The 19,628-nt window shown below is 36.0% G+C and overlaps 3 protein-coding genes across 7 annotated transcripts; all 3 read left to right on the top strand.

Annotated features, from left to right (window-relative positions):
* Positions 1-432: 432 nt before the first annotated feature.
* LOC143898658 (ester hydrolase C11orf54 homolog) lies at positions 433-4,842 on the top strand. 5 transcript variants are annotated; one of them, XM_077408279.1, is made up of 8 exons: positions 435-620; positions 824-873; positions 1,429-1,551; positions 1,753-1,851; positions 1,942-2,111; positions 2,852-3,161; positions 3,283-3,491; positions 3,765-4,842. In XM_077408279.1, the coding sequence occupies exons 2-8, from the start codon at positions 867-869 to the stop codon at positions 3,936-3,938; spliced, it is 1,092 nt and encodes a 363-aa protein (XP_077264405.1). In that variant the 5' UTR covers positions 435-620; positions 824-866; the 3' UTR covers positions 3,939-4,842. The 5 variants fall into 5 exon arrangements, with proteins under 5 accessions (XP_077264409.1, XP_077264405.1, XP_077264407.1 ...); XM_077408281.1 differs by having other exon boundaries at positions 1,424-1,551; XM_077408283.1 differs by lacking the exon at positions 1,753-1,851 and having other exon boundaries at positions 433-620.
* Positions 4,843-5,533: 691 nt separating this feature from the next.
* Positions 5,534-16,318, top strand: LOC143898676 (uncharacterized). Its single transcript, XM_077408303.1, has 4 exons — positions 5,534-6,173; positions 7,068-7,142; positions 12,242-13,742; positions 14,308-16,318. Exons 1-4 carry the CDS (start codon positions 6,159-6,161, stop codon positions 15,921-15,923), a joined length of 3,207 nt encoding a protein of 1,068 aa, XP_077264429.1. The 5' UTR covers positions 5,534-6,158; the 3' UTR covers positions 15,924-16,318.
* Positions 16,319-17,799: 1,481 nt separating this feature from the next.
* Positions 17,800-19,331, top strand: LOC143898678 (uncharacterized). The gene is made up of 3 exons (XM_077408306.1): positions 17,800-18,167; positions 18,321-18,573; positions 18,664-19,331. The coding sequence occupies exons 1-3, from the start codon at positions 18,046-18,048 to the stop codon at positions 18,673-18,675; spliced, it is 387 nt and encodes a 128-aa protein (XP_077264432.1). The 5' UTR covers positions 17,800-18,045; the 3' UTR covers positions 18,676-19,331.
* Positions 19,332-19,628: the final 297 nt, after the last annotated feature.

Genomic DNA, 19,628 nt, shown 5'->3' with positions numbered 1-19,628 from the left:
CTAAAAAAATAAAAAATAGACCTCTGTGTTAATCTTTTCACTAAATATTCTGTTGAAACAAAATAATCTGTTACAGAATTCCTTAAATTCATTATATAATACCCACGATAAGAAACAAATATTTGCAACGCTTAATCACTAGTGCATTTGTAATTATACATGTTAACAAATTATGGTGTGTAAGTAGATATGGTTAATAGATTAAAATTTAATAAAATTGTTACAATTCGACGACAAATTTCGAAATTATTTACGGAACTATTGGAGTCACGCGTAGTCCATCTATTCATCATCTTTACAATTTAAAGTTCAATCATGTTACATTCGTTAACTTAAGAATTCAAAGTTTATTTATAATTTGATACAATTTCGACACAGTTTGACTCGTTCCCATTAGTTTATGACCGTTAGGACTTTATATTTGTATATAAACCACTGCTACACACTTTCAGTTATGTTTGGAAGGAAAACACGCTCCTACCGAGCCAATGTTTCATTGCCGTTATCAATACTGTGCGTTCTGCGAAAAGAATAACATTCTTCTCTGACAATTTGGTAAAATTATTAGGATTTAAACAATCTTTCTGCAACTGCAATCATCTCTCACGGCGTATTTTGCAGTAAGTATATAAATCACATTATATATGCACATAAGTTCATGTACATATGGATCCGAATGCATGATGTTCAAACGTATAACTAATATTCCTTTCACTACATTAAATCATGTTGCCGAGATATGTAAAATGTTATATAAGAAAAGTAAACGTCATGTCAAGTTATCTGTTTTGCCCTTATCATTAAAATACATTTTATTTAATAGATTCCACAAAACACGTACTTTTATCAACACACAAATTTGAAATATGTTATGTAAGTTACATCTACACCCCCCCTCTCTCTCTCTCTTTCTCTCTTTCTCTCTTTCTCTCTTTCTCTCTCTGAATGTAATTATGTCAACCACTCATCTGTTAAAGCAATTTAAAGGAAAGAAAAGAAAAAAAACTCCACACGTGTAAAGCACTGCTTTTTTTGAAACTTATATAAAATTTTATTTTCACAATATAATTTACAAAAATATTAATGCGTTGGTTAGAAACATAAATGAATTAAATTTTATTTAAAATCAAACTTCTGATACAAATAATTTGTTCAATTTTATATTTCTATTCCAAAAGATATTTGTTAAAATTTACAATGCCATTACAATTTATAAAGAATCCATTTATTGCTTGGATGATTTTCAATATAAATCGTTAAAATAATTTCATTTTTCTACAACATTGTAACATAATTATTGTTTATATATTACGTTATTGTTAATACATTTTTATTATTCTAATCTCTCTATTAATTCTTTAATTATTACGTTACGTTTTAATTAAATTTGCTTACTTAATAATCTCATATCAATTTTGATAAGCTGAGCACAATACAAGATGGCAATGCAGAATGACAATGTAAATAATATGCAAAACGATGATAATTTACCAGAAGTCATAGATATGACATGCAGCTTGCATCAACCTAGTCTCGAGGAACTTGCCTCTGGTACGTACATTATATATGTGTAATACTTTAACCATCGCCGAACGATGCCTGGATCTATTCGGATCCAGATGTAGAAAATTGATCTGACCGTTCGGTACTTACTGCACGGTTGCCGAAACCGCCAGTATTGTGCAAATCTAAAAAACACTACCAGTATTTTATACCTTATATATGTCATTGTATTATATTATGTCATAATAGTTATGAACTTACATTTGGCTCCTTACTTTAATCATGTCGTCGCCAGTGTAGTTGAATGTCCTAATCTGTTGGCTCTTCCGTATTTTCTTCGCGCACCAGGTAAGAAATCAAAATTTATTTTTCAAATTTATTTAAATACATGTATTCGATTTTGCATGCATTAAAAATACAATATCTTTGTATTTAAAGGAATAAGTGGCGATGCGCAAGTAATAGAATTTGGTAATGACGTACATTTATATAACGCGACAAAAAATAAGGAAGTATCATGGCTTCTTCCAGAATACATAAATCAATATACAAGCGGGACTTGCCACGTCATTGGAAACACCATGTCTCGCGGGATACCTAATAAAAATGTAAGTACACACTATTTCATGCATATTAGGAATATACATATATTTAACCAATAAAGAGTAAACATTTTTTTCGCCAGTAAATAAAATAAAAAGGAGAGTAATAATCGACGCTGACTGGCAATATATGTATAAATTTATTATCTCACGACGTTTCGACCGTCACTTTCGGTCCTTATCAAGTAATCTGGTTACATATCTCTTACAAACAATTCAGTCCTGGCATTGTGCCAACAATCCAAAAGTGAAAAAAAGTTTGCGCGTCATATGTAAAAGACGTGGTATATGTGAGAAAAACATGTCAGCAACCCACCTTGTGTGTCTTTGCCACCCCGTGGGTTGCTGACATGCTTTTCTCACATATACCACGTCTTTTACATATGACGCGCAAACTTTTCTTGACTTTTGAATTGTTGGCACAATGCCAGGACTGTATTGTTTGTAAGAGATATGTAACCAAAACACTTGATAAAGACCGAAAGTGACGGTCGAAACGTCGTGAGATAAGAAATTTATACATTGCCAGTCAGCGTCGATTATTATATATATTCTCCTTTTTATATACATAAATATTAATTCCTAGAGTATTTAAAGAATATATTATCTTAATGTTGCTATAAAAGAGCATTACTTTAATTTTAATTAATGTATCACATTATTGGTAATTCAATTTTAAATAGGCTTCTATTTTATTTTTCTATTTTTATCCTTTTTAAATATTATTGTTGTAATTTCTGCTACAGGTCGTTATGAACTTTATGCATTCGTCGGAACCGGAAAGACAATTAATTGCTCCCTATAAGCAGGAAAGTAATTATATTTTTCTAACCGAAGAAGGACAGGCAATGTCCTTCGAAACGCAATGTCATCCCTGGAATCCTGTATATTGCGATCTCTATGGTAGCGTCTACGTTTGCAATGGCAAGCGGGATAAGGTCCTTGAAGTGTACGTAAAAGGGGGTCGCGACCCTAATGTGGAAGTCTTGACCGCAATGCGGTACGCACTTCGCCTTTATTATTATCACTTGGCAGCTGATTCGAAAGCTCATGTCGGTATGATACAACCTAATCAAATGTATTTAGTTAATAGACAAAAAAGTATTATCACAGTAATCAATAGTTAATTTCTAAACATCGTGACAGATAAACGCATTTTCTGTGTTTGGTCTTGCAGGCTTGAGCGGACTGCTTTTTATAAGCAGTGGAAAAGTACTAGCTTCCGTTATGCCACGAACCTTTTCGCAAAATGTGTTGCAAAATGAGGAAGAAATTAATGAATGGTACCGTAATTTTGAAATTTCCGCACCTGTGGTAGTTCATAGCACAATGTTCAGCTTTAACGAATTAAATATTATATATAACGAACGGTTAGATCGCAAAAAGGTATTTAAGTCATTGTATAATATACTTTTTATGTTCAAACCGACTACCACTAATTGTAAGCTATAAATTTTAATGTCTTTACACAATTATTTATTATACTTATCAAATTGTGATTTTTTTTTACATATATCAATTACATGTCACGTATCAACGCATCAATGTTATAAATATTAAGCACTTGTCTTGCTGATTGTTTCGGCGTTAACGTTATACATAAATTTAAGTTTCAAAACTGATACATTGTGAAAAATTCATAAATTATATACTTTTTAGTTTTGTACGGTTAACTCGCTCAGTAGCCATATATTACGGAACCCTAACGAACAACTCAAGGGTAGTAGATTGTTTAAACATACCACTGCATGTGAGATGGAATGCAGAGGATATTTCAATGTAGTGTCTAAGCTCCATCGCGTTGGAGCTGAAGTGTTGGACTCCCCAGATTGATTTTTAATTTCCATTTCTGTGTTCCAAACAACGTGGCCGATAATATTATAAATAAAATATCATACAAAATACTCTTATTCCTCTTAAAACATTAGAACTTTTTAACATTTAATATATAAAGTCAATTTCCTTTTCAAAGCATTTTCTAAATTTATAAGAGAGACCTATACATTTAGTATCTTTTTAAATCCGAGATGGGAAACATTTAGGAAAATTATGCAATGAAATAACACAAATATTTTCTTAACGTACACATATTTCAAGTAAAAAAGCAATTAAATATTTCATTTGTTAATTAATGTGCTGAGTAACAAGAAGGAACAAGAACTAATAAACTTAAAAAAAAAACAAAGATTGGTTGGATTACTTTATTCTTTATATTGCAACAGCGCCCGACAGCGACTTATATATAACTACTTTTTATAATATTATAACTTTTTTATATAAAATTAAACTAAAACAAATTATAGTTTCAATTAAAAGTTAAAGAGTTGAGACCGGTTGAGACATATCCAATATATCGAATTCATTGTATTGACCTTTATATTCGCACGTGTTTCCGATTTCGTGGCATATCATACAACTTGCTAGGTACTTATGGAATAATGGAAAACTATAGAGACGAAAATAAAGAAATGAGAGTAGAGAGAATATCGACAGTTCTTCTTCTGAAATGAAAGCCACAATTGCGTATATAATGTTGTAGTTGAAAATCTAAATTTTCTTTTTCAACACAATGTCAAGTTATTTTTACCGCGCGTACTTGGCGCGAAACACTACCGTGTCTCTTGATTCTAATTAAATTAAGAACTATATTTAAAAAATGCATAGAAAAATAATTAATTTTATAAATCTAATAGTGTAACTAATTGTTCGCTTTCTTTCTATAAAATGTGTGCGTTGTTGTATATTATTCCATAAATTTCAATATATTTATATGTAGATATGCGTATAACTAAATTAAATTATATAAGTATACATAAAATACATAAAAATATCAGTCTCTAATTCATATCTCACTGCTAAATTTTGTGATTTTATATAAAGAATAGAACATCAAGATGTAAATATTTTAAAAAATAATATTAAAGTAATAGTAATATATTTGCAGTTTTCTATTTCAAAGCAATTATTTCTTTGTATAATACACTTTATTCGTGTTTTTGTACTTCGCGTTTATCAATCTTGTCAAATATTATCCCTCGTATCCAAAAATCAATTTAATTGCTTCGGTAAAATCGAATGCCGTATAAGTATAACGACGTGCATAACATTCGAGAAAATGAAAGAGAGGAAAATTGAAGAGTCATTAAAACCCCCTCTTGAAGCGGCCAATGTCACTTTCACCACCTCGTGTTCCGCTACTGATGAATATAAGACGACCAAAATCCAAACAAATAAAAGAATCTCAGTTATTCTGCATCATATACAGACGTATATTCTGCGTGTAATAATTTTTTAAGAAAAGAAAATCATTATTAAATTATATATATCTTACGAAATATATATAACATTAAGATGACGTGCCTCCGCAGGATATTACATTTTTGCAGAAAGATACTATTTTCTGGAAGATCCGTATATAAGATCCTGTTTAGTTTGAAAATTAATTCCTGTTTGAACATGTATTCGAGATTTGCCGAAGATTAATTTCCGCGATTCGGGGCTAATACGGATAAAGCTGCGTCCTATACGTCCCGTCGCATACCCATCGCTAATCTCTCTCTCTCTCTCTCTCTCTCTCTCTCTCTCTCTCTCTCTCTCTCTCTCTCTCTCTCTCTCTCTCTCTCTCTCTCTCTCTCTCTCTCTCTCTCTCCGAGCCATTCACCCTCCACGGCTGTCTTTGCCTCTCTCCTCGTGGCTTCCTCCTCGCACGACGACGGGACCTCCTTGCTTCTGCCCAGGTAAGCGACACCAGGTGAGGAGCGTGAGGCGTGCATCGGGATGCTGGAGGGATTTCGTAGGTGGCTGCCGCGGCTTCTCGACTCGTTGGCGTGGGGATAACTGGAGCTTCGGCTTAAGTCAACTGTATCGCGTCAAGATGAAGTAGTACACACTGCCTCGTTGCGGAGTGCATGCGTCCGGACGTGCACGCGAGAAACATCGCGCGGATAGAGGCGTGCAAAAGAGAATCGAAAATCGTCGGCGGCAAGAATACGCGGAGAACTTGTGCTGCTCGTTCCCGAAACTCTTGCACATTAATGCATTAAGGCAGAAGATATGAGACTCTACGCTGTGAGTTAAATCAGTTTTTATGTTTCTTCTTTCCGCACTTTAGTAGAATGTTTTAATTAACTAATTGTAAGTCTAAATGCGAGGACATTTTCATTAGAAAATTTTCATATTTAACATTTAATATTTTGACACTACGTGTATTTGTATTTTTAAAATAGATTCCAAATTCTGAATAACTGTAAATTAATGAACAATAAATTAATATAAATAAATTAATAAATGTAAAGACAATGATAGTTAAATGTAACTCGGTCTTTATATATCAAACACTAATTACAAAATCAAAGAAAAGTATATGTATTTGTTTCGCCAATAATTAATAAACGAGAAAGACTCTATTTTTATATTCGACAACGTTTGGCTAATGTCGTGACAATTCGACCATTGGTTTTGGTCAGATTAATCGTCAAGACTTTTTTTCGACCATGGGTCAATTTGAAACCACCAAAACCCATGGTCGAAAAAAAGTCTTGACGATTAATCTGACCAAAATCAATGGTCGAATTATCACGACATTAGCCAAACGTTGTCGAATATAAAAATAGAGTCTTTCTCGTTTACAAAAAAGTCAATGAATAATCATGATGATACATCTTACTTTTATTAAAAAAAACAAAGGAAAAAATTTTATTTTATGAAACTTATTATGTAATAAAAATGTAGTTTAATCGTCTCAAAATCTTATTATTTTATTTATCTATTATTATACACAGATATATATAAATACAAAAAACTGTAAGATGAAAATTTTTAGTGTATTTAAAAGTATTTAAAAATTATACTGTATTTTTTTACGACAAACTGCATTTTATAAAAATTTACGGTTATCTATACTTTTATATTAAAATCTATTTTTTTTACGCACGGAATGTATTATAATTATTCTCTTTACAGGTTGCTCTTATAACATGGGCGGCATTCGTAACTGCATCTTCGGAACATAACACCGCAAATTTGAATAATGAAAAGGTAAACTCGGCAAATAGTATTATATTATGTAAATCACTAGCAGTCAATTTTTCTGAAAAAGTTATTAAAATATACCGCTTTGTTATTTACTTATATAATAAATTATATATCTATATCAAAAGTTACAATTGCTCTTTATCTTTAGTTACTTTAAACAGTTTTGAGCAAAAAAAAATGAATAATCCAAAAGTTATACAAGCCTTGAAAAAATACGAGAAAAATATTGTGCACAGATGCAAATTCTTTCTATATCTTAATTTATTTCTAATCGGAATTTGGAACGTTTTAATATAAAACCGAGAAAGTGATTTTGTGGATGGTCAAAAACTGTACGATCGAAAACACTCGTAATTAAATCTAGATCGATGGTTCCAATACATGGTAGAGAAAGTTCGAGGATGATTGAAGCGCGTGTCTCGTCAACAGAGTTTCTTCTGTTAATTCCGACAGCTACAGCCGTAGGGGGGCCGTAAGGATAAGCCCTAGAGTTTAGGCGAATAGAGTACTTACAAACATCCTTAACCTTGGGGCATAGAAATCTTTAACCTCGATCTACTTGCAGCGCGTCATTCAAGTGCTACTTTACGTATAGGCGCGACGAGCCGAGATGAATTACAGCTGGGATCTAGCGTGGACTGAGTGAATGTCGTGGTCTCGAGAAATAGAGAGAGAGAGAGAAAGAGAACATTTTCACTTGCAACGTGTTTGTGCCACACACAAAATAGTTCATTGCCTGCGGTTCCCACCTTTTCTAAAATGTCTTTCGCGAAGCGCCAGCCGTTCCATTGAAAAACGCGAACAATTAATTTTTCTTCACACCATTCACATCGCTGTGTACAACGCGATAAAATATAAATTAACCCAAAATTAAGTATTTTATATAAATAACAAGTAATATATATAAATACAAAAGTTAATTAATTTGTAAAATTAGATGAGTTTACGCCAATGATTAGAATTTTGAGATTTAATTGTTCCAGAGAAAATAGTGATCAGGAAAGTCGAATACTTTCGCGTACATCTTTATTTGCATACTTTGGAAATTTTCGTGTCAGAATGTACTTTGCTTTGCCTGCCAAGAAATTTCTAGTATAGAATATAAAATTATCCAAGAAGTTTGTTACGGATGTAATATCATTGTCATTTTGAAGAAGAGATTCAAAAATGTTAATCGTATTTTCAGGAATACCACGTATAAGATAAGCTGAAGAGAAAATAATCACATAGTTTCAAAATTAATACAAAAATAGAATAATATAAAGAATGAGAGTTTCAAACTTTATAAAAGCATCATAAAATTGACAATTATTTTTGCATGCATAATTTATAATAATACAAAAAAGAAACTTCTCTCTTTTCCTTTCTATTTCTATTCATTTTCTTCAATTGAAAACGATCAATTGTGTATGCGTGTATATATATGTATATATGAAAAATAATTAGCATATTACATTTTTTATTTTGAGTGTTTATGAGATAAATCGTATTAATTTTTTAATTTAACAGTTTGCTCATTGAAAGTGAACGCGTTTTCCCGTAGTAAAATTGAAATCTCCAGATTTCTTTATACTCTCACGCGAAACAAAAACACGCTTCAAACCGTTTAAGGATAAACGGTGAAAATTTCGCGTCGGGCAGTCATGAGTCGCGTCAGCGGGTGATTTAATCGTAGTTGTTTCGAGCGCATTCCGGGTCAAATTCATGCAATTGCTATTGTACAAATACCGTGGCTGAATTGAGGGGCGCGCGCTGGCGGAACGTTGTCAGGGACAAGGTAAAATGCGACAACGGGCGGAGAATGCGCCCGACGGGCACGAAGAGCGTGCATTTTTTTTTTCGCGTTAAAAGGAAACTCGCCAGTGAAAGTGGCCACACGCGGACGTAAATTCGTTCGTTGCGCCCCGGTGATTACCGTCCAACGAAATGCACCATCGCGCATCATCGTATGTTACACAATGTCATGCAACGTATAGGGAAACGAATCGATCGACGTTTGTCAAGTGTACGATTGATAGCTGCGCGACTGAAATTTTCCGGTCGGAAAGCTGAGAAAATTATATCTCGATCAACTATTTCAAATTCTTGAAAAAAATCGGTTAGATTAATGTTGCATCGTGCGAGTCTTTTCGATTTTACTCTTTCGATTCATTTAGCGACATTTGCAGTTTTTGGATAACAAAAAAGAAAGAAAGAAGATTGAAAAAAGGATATGCATTTGCGTTAAGATGAGTCATTCTCTATTATTTTGATTTCATTAATAAAATATGCAGATATGACTTGATGATTATTTATTTTCTTATGACAGGGGAATAATATATGGAGAAAGTTGTATTCGATGTGTTTGTATATATAAATCATGTACCAAACTGGAAAGATAAGGCCACTCGTTCTTGATGCATCAGACTATTGGTACCTCGGCGAGTTGTCTCGAAGGTTACTTTATTAACACATTTGCCCCACAAAAGCTTCTCTCTCTCTCTCTCTCTGTGCATGTGTGTGTTGTTCGTTATTATTATTTTAATGCACCACTTCTCTCCATATCCGTGTCGGATAAGCCGAACCATAGTCAATTATGTCTTGATTTATTCGTAATATGTATGCATCCATGCAGCATCGCAGATCCGTAACACACGCAAAAAGTTCTTGACGCTTCTAGTTCACTAAGAATACTGTTCAAACTGGGTCATTGACAAAACAAAATGTAAAAAATATTTGAATGCCATAAAAGACAGACAAATCTCAAAAGTATAATATAATTTTCTCTGAATATCATACTATTATATATAATAATATTTCTTCCAGAAAAGGTGCATGGTATATAGAATATACAATGTATATTATACAAAATCGAATAATTATTTGTATAAAAAAATAGTTCATATTTCTAATAAATAGTAATTTATTTATTAAAAATTAAAGAATTTTGCCAAATTAAGTTTTAAGAATTTAACAATTAAGCAACTAAATTTCGTCAATTAAATTCAAGCAAATCTTGATTCACATTTAACTGGTAATTGTAAAATTGTTCGAATTAATTACACGAAATTTGAAGCGTTGAGAAATATAAAAATTACAATCGGAAAATAGAATATAAAAAAATTTTATATATATTCAACAAAATACATAAATATATTATTTAATATATTTATATTAATAAATAAAAAAACAAAGTAAATTCGTAATGAGATTATTATCCATTCTACAAAGAGATATTATAGCTTCAAACCTCAATCTAATCGAATTTACTTCTCTTCTTCGTTACGCTATGAACCGTTCAATTAGAAATACCAGAAACACGTGTTTTGTGAAAGAAAGCAAAATATGTGGTTTCGGCAAATAAGGAGAAAGTAAAGGGTCCACCGTCGTTGAATTGAGGACGTATCGGCTCCGCTTCGTTCTCGCTGGACCATCGGGATTTACTCGACTCTCACTGGTTTTTCTTTTGCGCGCGCGCGATACAGGAATGCGGCGCATCTCTTTCTCGTTTCTCCTATCTTCTCGCTCGAACGCCACGGGAGAAAGGGAGATCGGCGTTGGTACCGTAACTGCACCTTTCTCTCGCGCCGGGCGACCGCCATCAGACGCGTTATTTTCAGCCACCGCGCGCCGCGCCGGCCGATCTCCCGCGCGATGCGGAAAGATCGCCGCGCGGGATTACGATGGGAAACTACGGGGTGCCGCAGATTCTTTTTAATAGGTGTGCCCGTCCCATATAGCCAGAGCTTTTCTCTCGAACTGTTTTCGAAAACTGGTTAATTACACTGTAAAAAATTTAATGTCAATGAAAGTCAACTCTATATATAAATTTTGTGTTAAAATAACACGATAAATGAGTTATTTTAACACAAAATTTATATAGAGTGGACTTTCATTGACATTAAATTTTTTACTGTGTATCTCGCAACGATATATCTATAGATGTCTGCTTAGTGAAACTTACACTTTGACGGTTTATTTTACTATTCTTTACAAATTTATCGATTTCCATGTCTATTTAGTCCTTTAAGAGGCATTAATTAACGGTCATGGTTTTCGAGAAAGTTGACCGCTCGAATCGTGATAAATGATCAAAAGATTAGCTACAAACTTTTTCGAAAGTGTTGTTCTTTCGATCACGCACTTTTGCGTAGTATATACATGTAACATGCGTATATATATCAGCTACTATATTAGTTTTTTATCTCGCAAAAAAAGTATGTCGATATCGTTGCTTGGAATAGTCGAAGCACGTTTGTCGTCGATTTTTATCGGTGAGTGCGCTATACCTCGCGCTTTTTACGCCTTCTTTTTGCAAAATCTTCTGGGTCACCGCGATTTGCTTCGTTTGGAGATCCGTGGCGCTTAGATACGATCGAGTATCTCGTATCCTCCTCCGGTCAACAACATCGATGTCAGGTCAGAGATACCGCAGAAAGAGTTTAAAAAAGAAATAAATGAATGATTTTTCAACGTGATAGAATGAGGAAAGTTAACGAGCGTTCGAAATAATTAAGGTTGCGTGAGAAAATGAAGGAAAGAAGAAAGCTTCTTAATATTGTGCAATGAGTTACATAGCCGGTAATATAAATTTTCCCGCAAATCTAATTTATGTTAACATTCTCATGAAGATGAGTGAAAAACGATAATCATGGTTGCATTAATTATCAGATGAGTCTGATGATTTCATTTCTATAAATCATTACCTACATAAAAGTTAAGAAATAAAAGTATATATGTATTACAAAATACATTGCAGTATATAATATTTTATTATTAATGTTTTATTTTTCAACTTTTTCGGAACTTTTAGTTCTGTTACACAACGTGCTGTAAAATATATAAAATTCTTTATATATTTATGTATCAATAAGTATCTAATCAATAATACTATGCTAATCATGCAAATTAGTAATATTTTTCTTAATTAACAAAACCGATTTGCATTATATAATATGTTATATATATATGACAGTTCTATTAAACTTTTACTTCTAAGATTTCGTGCATGGGAAATAATATATGTAACTTTCAATTTTCCAACGTAATTTTCATCGTAAAGTTATTCCGAGTGATTGTGAATTTTCTATATAGACAATGATTTTAACTGATTTATTTTTCAGGCTGTCGATTACACGGATTTGCCGGGGAAGCAGATAGTGCAGCCATACGTAACGGACGTAGAAGCGACGAGTTCTGAGCAGACAGGCACCGAAGATCATTCTGACGATTTCGCGAATACCGGATTAAGTAGATCAGCAGTTCACGCCAGCGAGGAGAGAGGATCGAATGATGTTTCCACGACCGATTCCTCCTCGTCAGGATCGATTTATGCGACGCCGCTCTCCGAGACAAGTATCCGTTTAGAGTCAACCGACAAGTATCCATTTGGAGAGTATCCAAGTGATCCAAGTCACGAGTCGGGGTACACCGAGGATGCGCTTCTTGTCGAAAATGCCGGCAATTTCGGAGAAAAAGTCCAGGATCAGCCGCGTGACGGAACGATTGTCAGGACTGTCATTCGGATCAGCGAGGGCCGAAAGGACGACGAGCACGCGAGCTTTCCGACGCCTTACATCAACACTGTATCGCCTCTTGAAAATGAAGACACCCGTAAAAGGCCATACGCGTCGGCTACTCAGAAACCATTTGTGCTCGCAGTAAAGGAGGAAAGTAATTTGGCAGATGATTCTTCGTTTTCTGACGACATTAAGTTGAATTCTGAAAGGTCCACGGAGAATTCTGATGAAGTTTTCAGCAAAATCACAACGGAAAGCTCGCCGTCGAGCAATATCGCTTCAATCCTCGAGAACGACGTTGTGCCTGAAATTCTTCCAACGCCACTAGCGAGATTATCTCGAGCGCGTAATGATACCGCGGACGAAAAAACCATAGAGAAATCTATGAAGTCTGCAAAAAAATCGGAAACCGTTGTAAGAACGTCGACGACCGTGGAGATCATTCCTTCGTTTCAAGCGAGATTTTCAGGCCCCATCGTAGTGGCCGACTTACCTGATAGAGAAACACGGGAGATGATTGCTGATTATATGGACGATGCATCCGAAACCTATAGACAAGTCGAGAACGCCGAGATTATCTCGAAGACCAACGCCGAAGGCTTCAAAACGGCGGCTTCCGCCAGCATAACGTCCTCGGCCATGCTGAACCCTCTGCAAGTCGGGATCACGTTGGCGAACGCCAACCGAGCAGATTTAACAAATAACAATGAACAATATGCCATGATGAACATCGAGGAATATCCCCAAGATGATCCCCAAGAAGATTTACAACGTCTAGCAACTGTGGATGAGAATTTTGTCAGGAACAATGGGAACCAATCGCTTATCGATTACCAGGACGAGAGTTTTGAACGCGACGAGGTCGAGAAGCGTGCTGAAGTTGACATACAAAAAGTTCCCAATGATTCCGTCGAGATTCAAAAGTCCGTCGAGATCTACCATGCCGCGCCGGTGCACGAGATTCATTATCCCCCGGAATACATTCGACAGACTACGAACCTCGGTGTCATCGAAACGAACAATATTGGCAGTTCGCAGAGATCGGAGCAACCGTACAATCAGATCGAGCAATCAGAAGTGCGATCGGCTTACGATAGTTATCAAGGTAATATAAGCTTATCGATCGATTGTCTCATCGTTTATTTATTTATTTCACTTTAGTTTAATTTTAATCTTAAAAAAAGCAGTTATCAATGAATATTAGAAAACTCTTATATCTGAACTTCAATTATCATTTAATCGCTTAAATTTTAATTATAAAGAGCCATTTTAAGATTAAAATTATGAAAAATTTAATAGGAATATATATTAACGTAAAAATAATACACGTCTGTATTTTATTTTTATTTATCAATTATATATTTCATTTTTATACGGAACTATCACTATTCCGCTCAAAATCCCATATGAAAGCTGAGATAAAAGAGAATTGCCCTAATAATAATTTCGAGACGACATTAAACTTTCACCAAATTTCTTTAACGCGGAAAAAAGTTTATATGACGCAAGCTTACACATTAACGTATACAACGACGGACTAATCTCGCCATATGCGCGTCATAATACTCGCATTATCAAATCACGCATCAGCGCCACTAGAAATTGCCCGTTTTCACCCATACGTGGTGGAATGCGGTAGACAATGCGTTAATATACGACTTCCGTTCCAGGTAATGATCAGGGCGAAAAGAGCGTCGTTAAGGCGCACGCGTCCACGTTCCCGCAGAAGCTTAACCAGTACGAATACAATGCCCTCGAAAATGACGTTGGCAAACCGACGGCTTCGGCCGTAAGCGCCGAATATTCGTCGAGTACTCACGAGCAAACATCCCTCGAGTTGCAGCCAACGTTCAAATACAACGGCATGCAGTCTGTCGGTCCCGTTCTGTTCGGCCCGAATCAATTTGATGACACGTTATACGATCAATCTAATGTACGACATAATTTTAACGGCAACGATAACGGCATACCGCCACGCGTAAAACCCGTTGGCACGTCCACGAGGCAAGAAACAGCGAGCGAGCTCGTAAAATCGTACGTACCGAGTACGTATCAGTACTCGCAATTGCAGCAGCCGCAATCAAATCAACCGTACGATCATCAGCACTCATATCGATCGCCGGAGAGAAGGCGACCGGAGATCCCGCAACTACTTTTCAGGATAATTCCCGAAGGATCGCCCGCGAACGGTGGTTTCCTGGTGCCGATCCCGCGGCCTTATCCGATCGAGAAGATCATCGAGAAGACCGTTCACGCGCCGCATCCGATCGAGATCGAGAAGATTCCGGTGGAGCGACTGGTCGAGAAGAAGGTACAGATGCAAGTGCCGGTACCGGTACCGGTACCTTTGCCGCAGTCGTATCCCGTGCACGTGCAGGTGCCGATCAACCGTGTGGTGGAAAGGCCACATATTTATCCGCTCCACATCGAACGGGTGGTCGAGAAAAGGGTGCCATATACGGTCCAGCGATTAGTGGTGCAGCCGCTGCCTCCTCCTTCGTACCCGGTGCACGTGAGACTGCCAGCGGCCAGCTACCCGGCATACTCGGCGGCACCGATCGACCAACAGCCGGCGCACGCAACGGTGCCGATAGAAAAAGCCACGGAGAAACCGATGACTTCCTCGCGGCCCTCTCGACCGTACCGCGCGAACACGGACAGGCCGACCGACGGCAGCGGCCCGATCGAGACCGGATTTACGAAATATTACCCGAAGTCGCAGGAAACGGTCTTTGCCGGCGAGAACGCGAATGTCCACGGTGCTGCCGGCGGCCTGACGTTATTCGGGCCGCAGCCGTTACAGAACGCGTCGCAGTTTTACAGCATTCCCTACGGCAAACCGTCGGCGTACGACTACAATATCGACGTCGGCAAGAATTTCGTTCCCACGGCACACTTCTCCAACGTCAAACTGGTGATACTGCCGAAGAAGTTTGGCACTCACGTGATCCTGCGACCGCACACGGCCGCGACGTCGTACGCGGTACCGTCCTTCGGACGGCAGTTTCTGTACAATCTAGTGGAGAAGGATAAGCAGGCGGTCAAGGATGAGTACGTGGGTCCTGCGCCGCCGCGCAAAACCTCGCAGAGCAAGGTGTTCTCGCAAATAAAGTCGCCGCAATTCTCCACGAGCTCTCAATCGTTAGCTCTGAGAAAGTCCAGGCAACCGGAAACGCAGCATCATCACGGAAGTTTCAGGCAATCGAAAATGGAGTACGGCTTCAAGCCGCCAATGGTACCGTCCATTCAGTACGACGAAAATACCGCGAGTAAAGTAGAGAATTAATGTAACAGCCTATGCCAGCATTAGTAACGTTAAACAAGCGTCTAAAGTGCGCCATAAAAAATGTCTAAGAGACTTTCCAATCTCTTTCAAGCGTTTCTCGCAGCACATTTTATACGGTTCTTGCACTCTTGCGCTATTTGAATATTTCAAAATGATACGTGCGACTGATCTATTAAAAAATAGATATTAATGTATGGATAGAAAAAAACCAACTTACAATACTGATGCCTTCATATCAATGAAGATTTATTTGTAACACAAATTTTAGTTCTTATAAATACTTTTTATAAATATATATTTATTATTAAAATGTATCTTTTTCAATTATTTACTGCGTTTTCTAATTTATTTCGATTTTAATAGCGACTTTAAACGGTTTTGCAATTTACATTATATACGCGTTATATCTTGTATTTTTTATATCGTATTACCATGTAAGTATCTAAAATTATTTTGTTATTGTTGGAAAAAAATAAAAAGCGATTTGCAAGTATTATGACATATAAGAAAATTTTTGTGTGGTAATATTGTTAACTACAAATAGAAAATAGTTTATTACTGTTATAATACTGTAATGTAATACGATAGTTATAACAATTGAATGGATGCATGTGTAAGTTTTGTACAATATATTTTCTATTTTCATACGTTATTTCTTGTAGCATTGTTTATTTCATACATTCTCATTCTATTGTTATTACATTTTTTATGTATTAATTTTACTTTTACAAACTTCTACATATATATTGAATATTATATTGAATTTTTTTATCTTAACTTTAATTAACTACCTCCGTAGTCCCACCGGGCCAATTTGACCCGAGCCTCAACTTTGCTCGTAAATATCTTGCGCGTAACTTGAAAATTGGCGAGCATGACGCCCTCTAGCTGTAGTTCAAAAAACAAAAAAAAATTTAAAAAAAACAAATTTTTCGCGAATTTTTTTTATATGTTAAAAATTCCTGAGGCCCTTCTTTTTTTATAGCAATCAATTTAGCAATATCGCAAGTGCATTCGAGAATTTTTTCAACACAATCGGTGGATAAATGGTCAAATGGCGAACGGTCAAAGTTCGCCTCGGGTCAAAATGACCCAGAGTGACTTCCTTGGTTGAAAAAATAGGTGTGACTACGGAGGGTTAAAAATTGTAAAGAAAATTAATACTTATAAAAAAACGCAATCTCCCTCTTCCTCTACTCTCTGGATATGACAAGTGTAAATCAAAATATACATATATTACATATTACAATCCCCGGGGAAAAAAAGATTACACCAATCGCGAACGGCTATAGTCGCGCATAAGCACATAAACTACTCTCTACAGATTGCTTAATGTAACTTAATGTATGTTAAATATATCATTGCCAGCTTTATGCTATCTAAATTGATTCTAAAACTCCTCTTTTGCCTTTCACACTGTCGCGCCTTTTTCACTTCTCTAACAATCATAAAACATGTGTAATTATAAATTTTATCGAAAATAATAGAATATAAAAACAATTTTATGTATTTTATGAAGCGAGATCGCACCGTGACTTTTTTACGTGATGCGAAAGACTACGCGAGATATTTTGTGTAAGTACAATGTTAGGTCGTGTCATTTTCCTTATTATTTGCTGTATTTTAATGAGTGATGCCGTGACTGCGTCGAAACCATTGTCGATTTTATTGATAGAGACTATTCAGTCGCCTAGCCACCACATCAGAATTTCAAATTCAACCAGAAGCGCGCGGCGACACTTGCGCGGGCAAAACAAGAACGACCGCGGTGGCGGTTTATTAAAAGTTAACGTTTTTTTTTTTTTTAAATCTCTCCATATGTATAACGTCGCCAAGTGTCGCGTCCATTTAAACCACGCACTCGCCTCGTGAGGGATTCACGCGGCATTGGCGTGGCAGTATTGGCACGCTGATCGACGCGTATCCCGCGTATCCTAGGCATCGACAGCTGGGTCGATAGAATTTGTGTTTCTGCACTTTCAGCCGGTTATTTCTCGGCCGCGTTGATCGTCTCTCGCCGACGCGCTCGACGTTTGTCCGTCGATTCTCATTCTCGGACCGTATTTCAGAGCTTTTCCAGCGGCCGGTCGTGCGCCCCGAGAACACGCGCTATTCACCCGTCATGTCACACTTGAGATTCATGAAGGAGCTTGATAATCTGACCCGCATGCCCGCATGGACGACGCGATCAAAGGCGCGGTCCCGCAATGACAAACGAAATGCATTGGAGGCGTCGAATTTGAGGTAACTGTCTTGAATTTCGTCGGGGATTTTATCGGTGATCTAATTCAATTGATAACTCAACTTACATGACTCTTAAACGTCGAGCCGAATTCATCGAACTCCCGTGCAGATACATCGGCTTTGCTTAACACGAATTGCCTTCCACCATTTCAGCGTGAATATCAGCTTGAACTCGTCGAAGAAAGTTACGGGCTGCTCTTTCACCAGCAGTACATCGGGGAAGACCCCGACAAAGAGGAGCGACTGCGAAACTAAGAAAACTCCCTTCAAATGCACCAAGAAATCGCCAAATAAGATGCCTCATGTTTATACGTTGCTGAAAAAAACGAAATTTCAATTGCCTCTCGCAGGTGACAGATTCATCCCGTCGAGAGCCACAACGAATTTTGAATTAAGTCACTTCAAAGTGAGTATCATTTTCGTAACAAAGTTTGAAATTATCTCAGTATGTTATAATTTCACACTATGTTTATACATTCCTCTTTTTCTACTTCAGAACGTGCCCTAGCATGTTTTGGCTACGAAACGGGAGATGCAGCGTCTCATAGGAGAGAATCTTCACGGTGGCGACATAAACAATACGAGGGTTTTGTCTCATAAAATTAAAACACCAGCGCCGCCGAAGGGATATACATATTTAAATTTGATATAAATGTATAAAAAATCTTTTAGAGACCTCGACTATTAACAAACTATTTTATTCTTACAGTCAAAAATCTTATATGCTTTTACACTTGTATATTTTACCACAAATCACAGGAATCAACGTTTTTGTTCTTTTTATTCTGCTCTTTTTTATGTTTTGTTATTTGTTTATTACTTTTAAATTGGTTTTTATGTTATAATTTTATAGTTTTTTATATAAATATATGTTTTTATTTTTTATCATTTATTTTAATTAAAGCAATTTTTAATTTTTTTTAATAAACGCTCCAAACTTCATCTGCATGCAAATTTACAAATCTTATGTTATCATTAATGGATATTATGCCCGCAGTAGATAGCATACATAACGAGGCATATTATGAGGCTCAGAGAACTGAATTATCGACATAGATAATTATGGATAAAAAAATGAATAAAATTTATCTTACGAAATATTTTTACAAATTTGTTTGTGTTAAGAATAACAAGATAGAGCTATAGCATTGTTATCTTGATATTTGATAAGGATGATTTGTTCTATTAATTATTTTTTATAATTGACATAATATCAAGAAAATGTTAAATTAAAAATGTACGTGATGTATCTGTATCTGTATCTATTTAAATTTAAAGAGATACTTTGCAAACGGAATAAGCGTAGATAATATTTGCGGTGCGAATAACAACGAAGTTGAGATTTTATGTCTTCCTTCTCACATTACCCAATTTCATTATGTTTCACATTCACCCAGCTAAACTACATTTTCTATCTGCAATAAAATTTGGTAACGCACTCTGTATATCTCCGCGAGCATC

This window comes from Temnothorax americanus, unplaced genomic scaffold, assembly GCF_048541705.1.
Source record: "Temnothorax americanus isolate GAGA-0224 unplaced genomic scaffold, ASM4854170v1 Scaffold24, whole genome shotgun sequence".
Lineage (NCBI taxonomy): Eukaryota > Metazoa > Arthropoda > Insecta > Hymenoptera > Formicidae > Temnothorax > Temnothorax americanus.
Note: the sequence above shows the minus strand (reverse complement) of the source record. Positions and strands in the feature narration are given on the sequence as shown.

Excerpts from the sequence above, each read along its gene's own strand:
- LOC143898658 (XM_077408279.1), top strand. Across the intron at positions 2,112-2,851 it reads GCGGGATACCTAATAAAAAT|GTCGTTATGAACTTTATGCA; the intron begins GTAAGTACACAC and ends TTTCTGCTACAG. Across the intron at positions 3,492-3,764 it reads AACGGTTAGATCGCAAAAAG|TTTTGTACGGTTAACTCGCT; the intron begins GTATTTAAGTCA and ends TATACTTTTTAG.
- LOC143898678 (XM_077408306.1), top strand. The coding sequence starts at position 18,046 with ATGTCACACTTGAGATTCATGAAGGAGCTTGATAATCTGACCCGCATG. Across the intron at positions 18,168-18,320 it reads TTGGAGGCGTCGAATTTGAG|CGTGAATATCAGCTTGAACT; the intron begins GTAACTGTCTTG and ends CCACCATTTCAG.
- LOC143898676 (XM_077408303.1), top strand. Across the intron at positions 7,143-12,241 it reads CAAATTTGAATAATGAAAAG|GCTGTCGATTACACGGATTT; the intron begins GTAAACTCGGCA and ends TTTATTTTTCAG. Across the intron at positions 13,743-14,307 it reads GGCTTACGATAGTTATCAAG|GTAATGATCAGGGCGAAAAG; the intron begins GTAATATAAGCT and ends CTTCCGTTCCAG.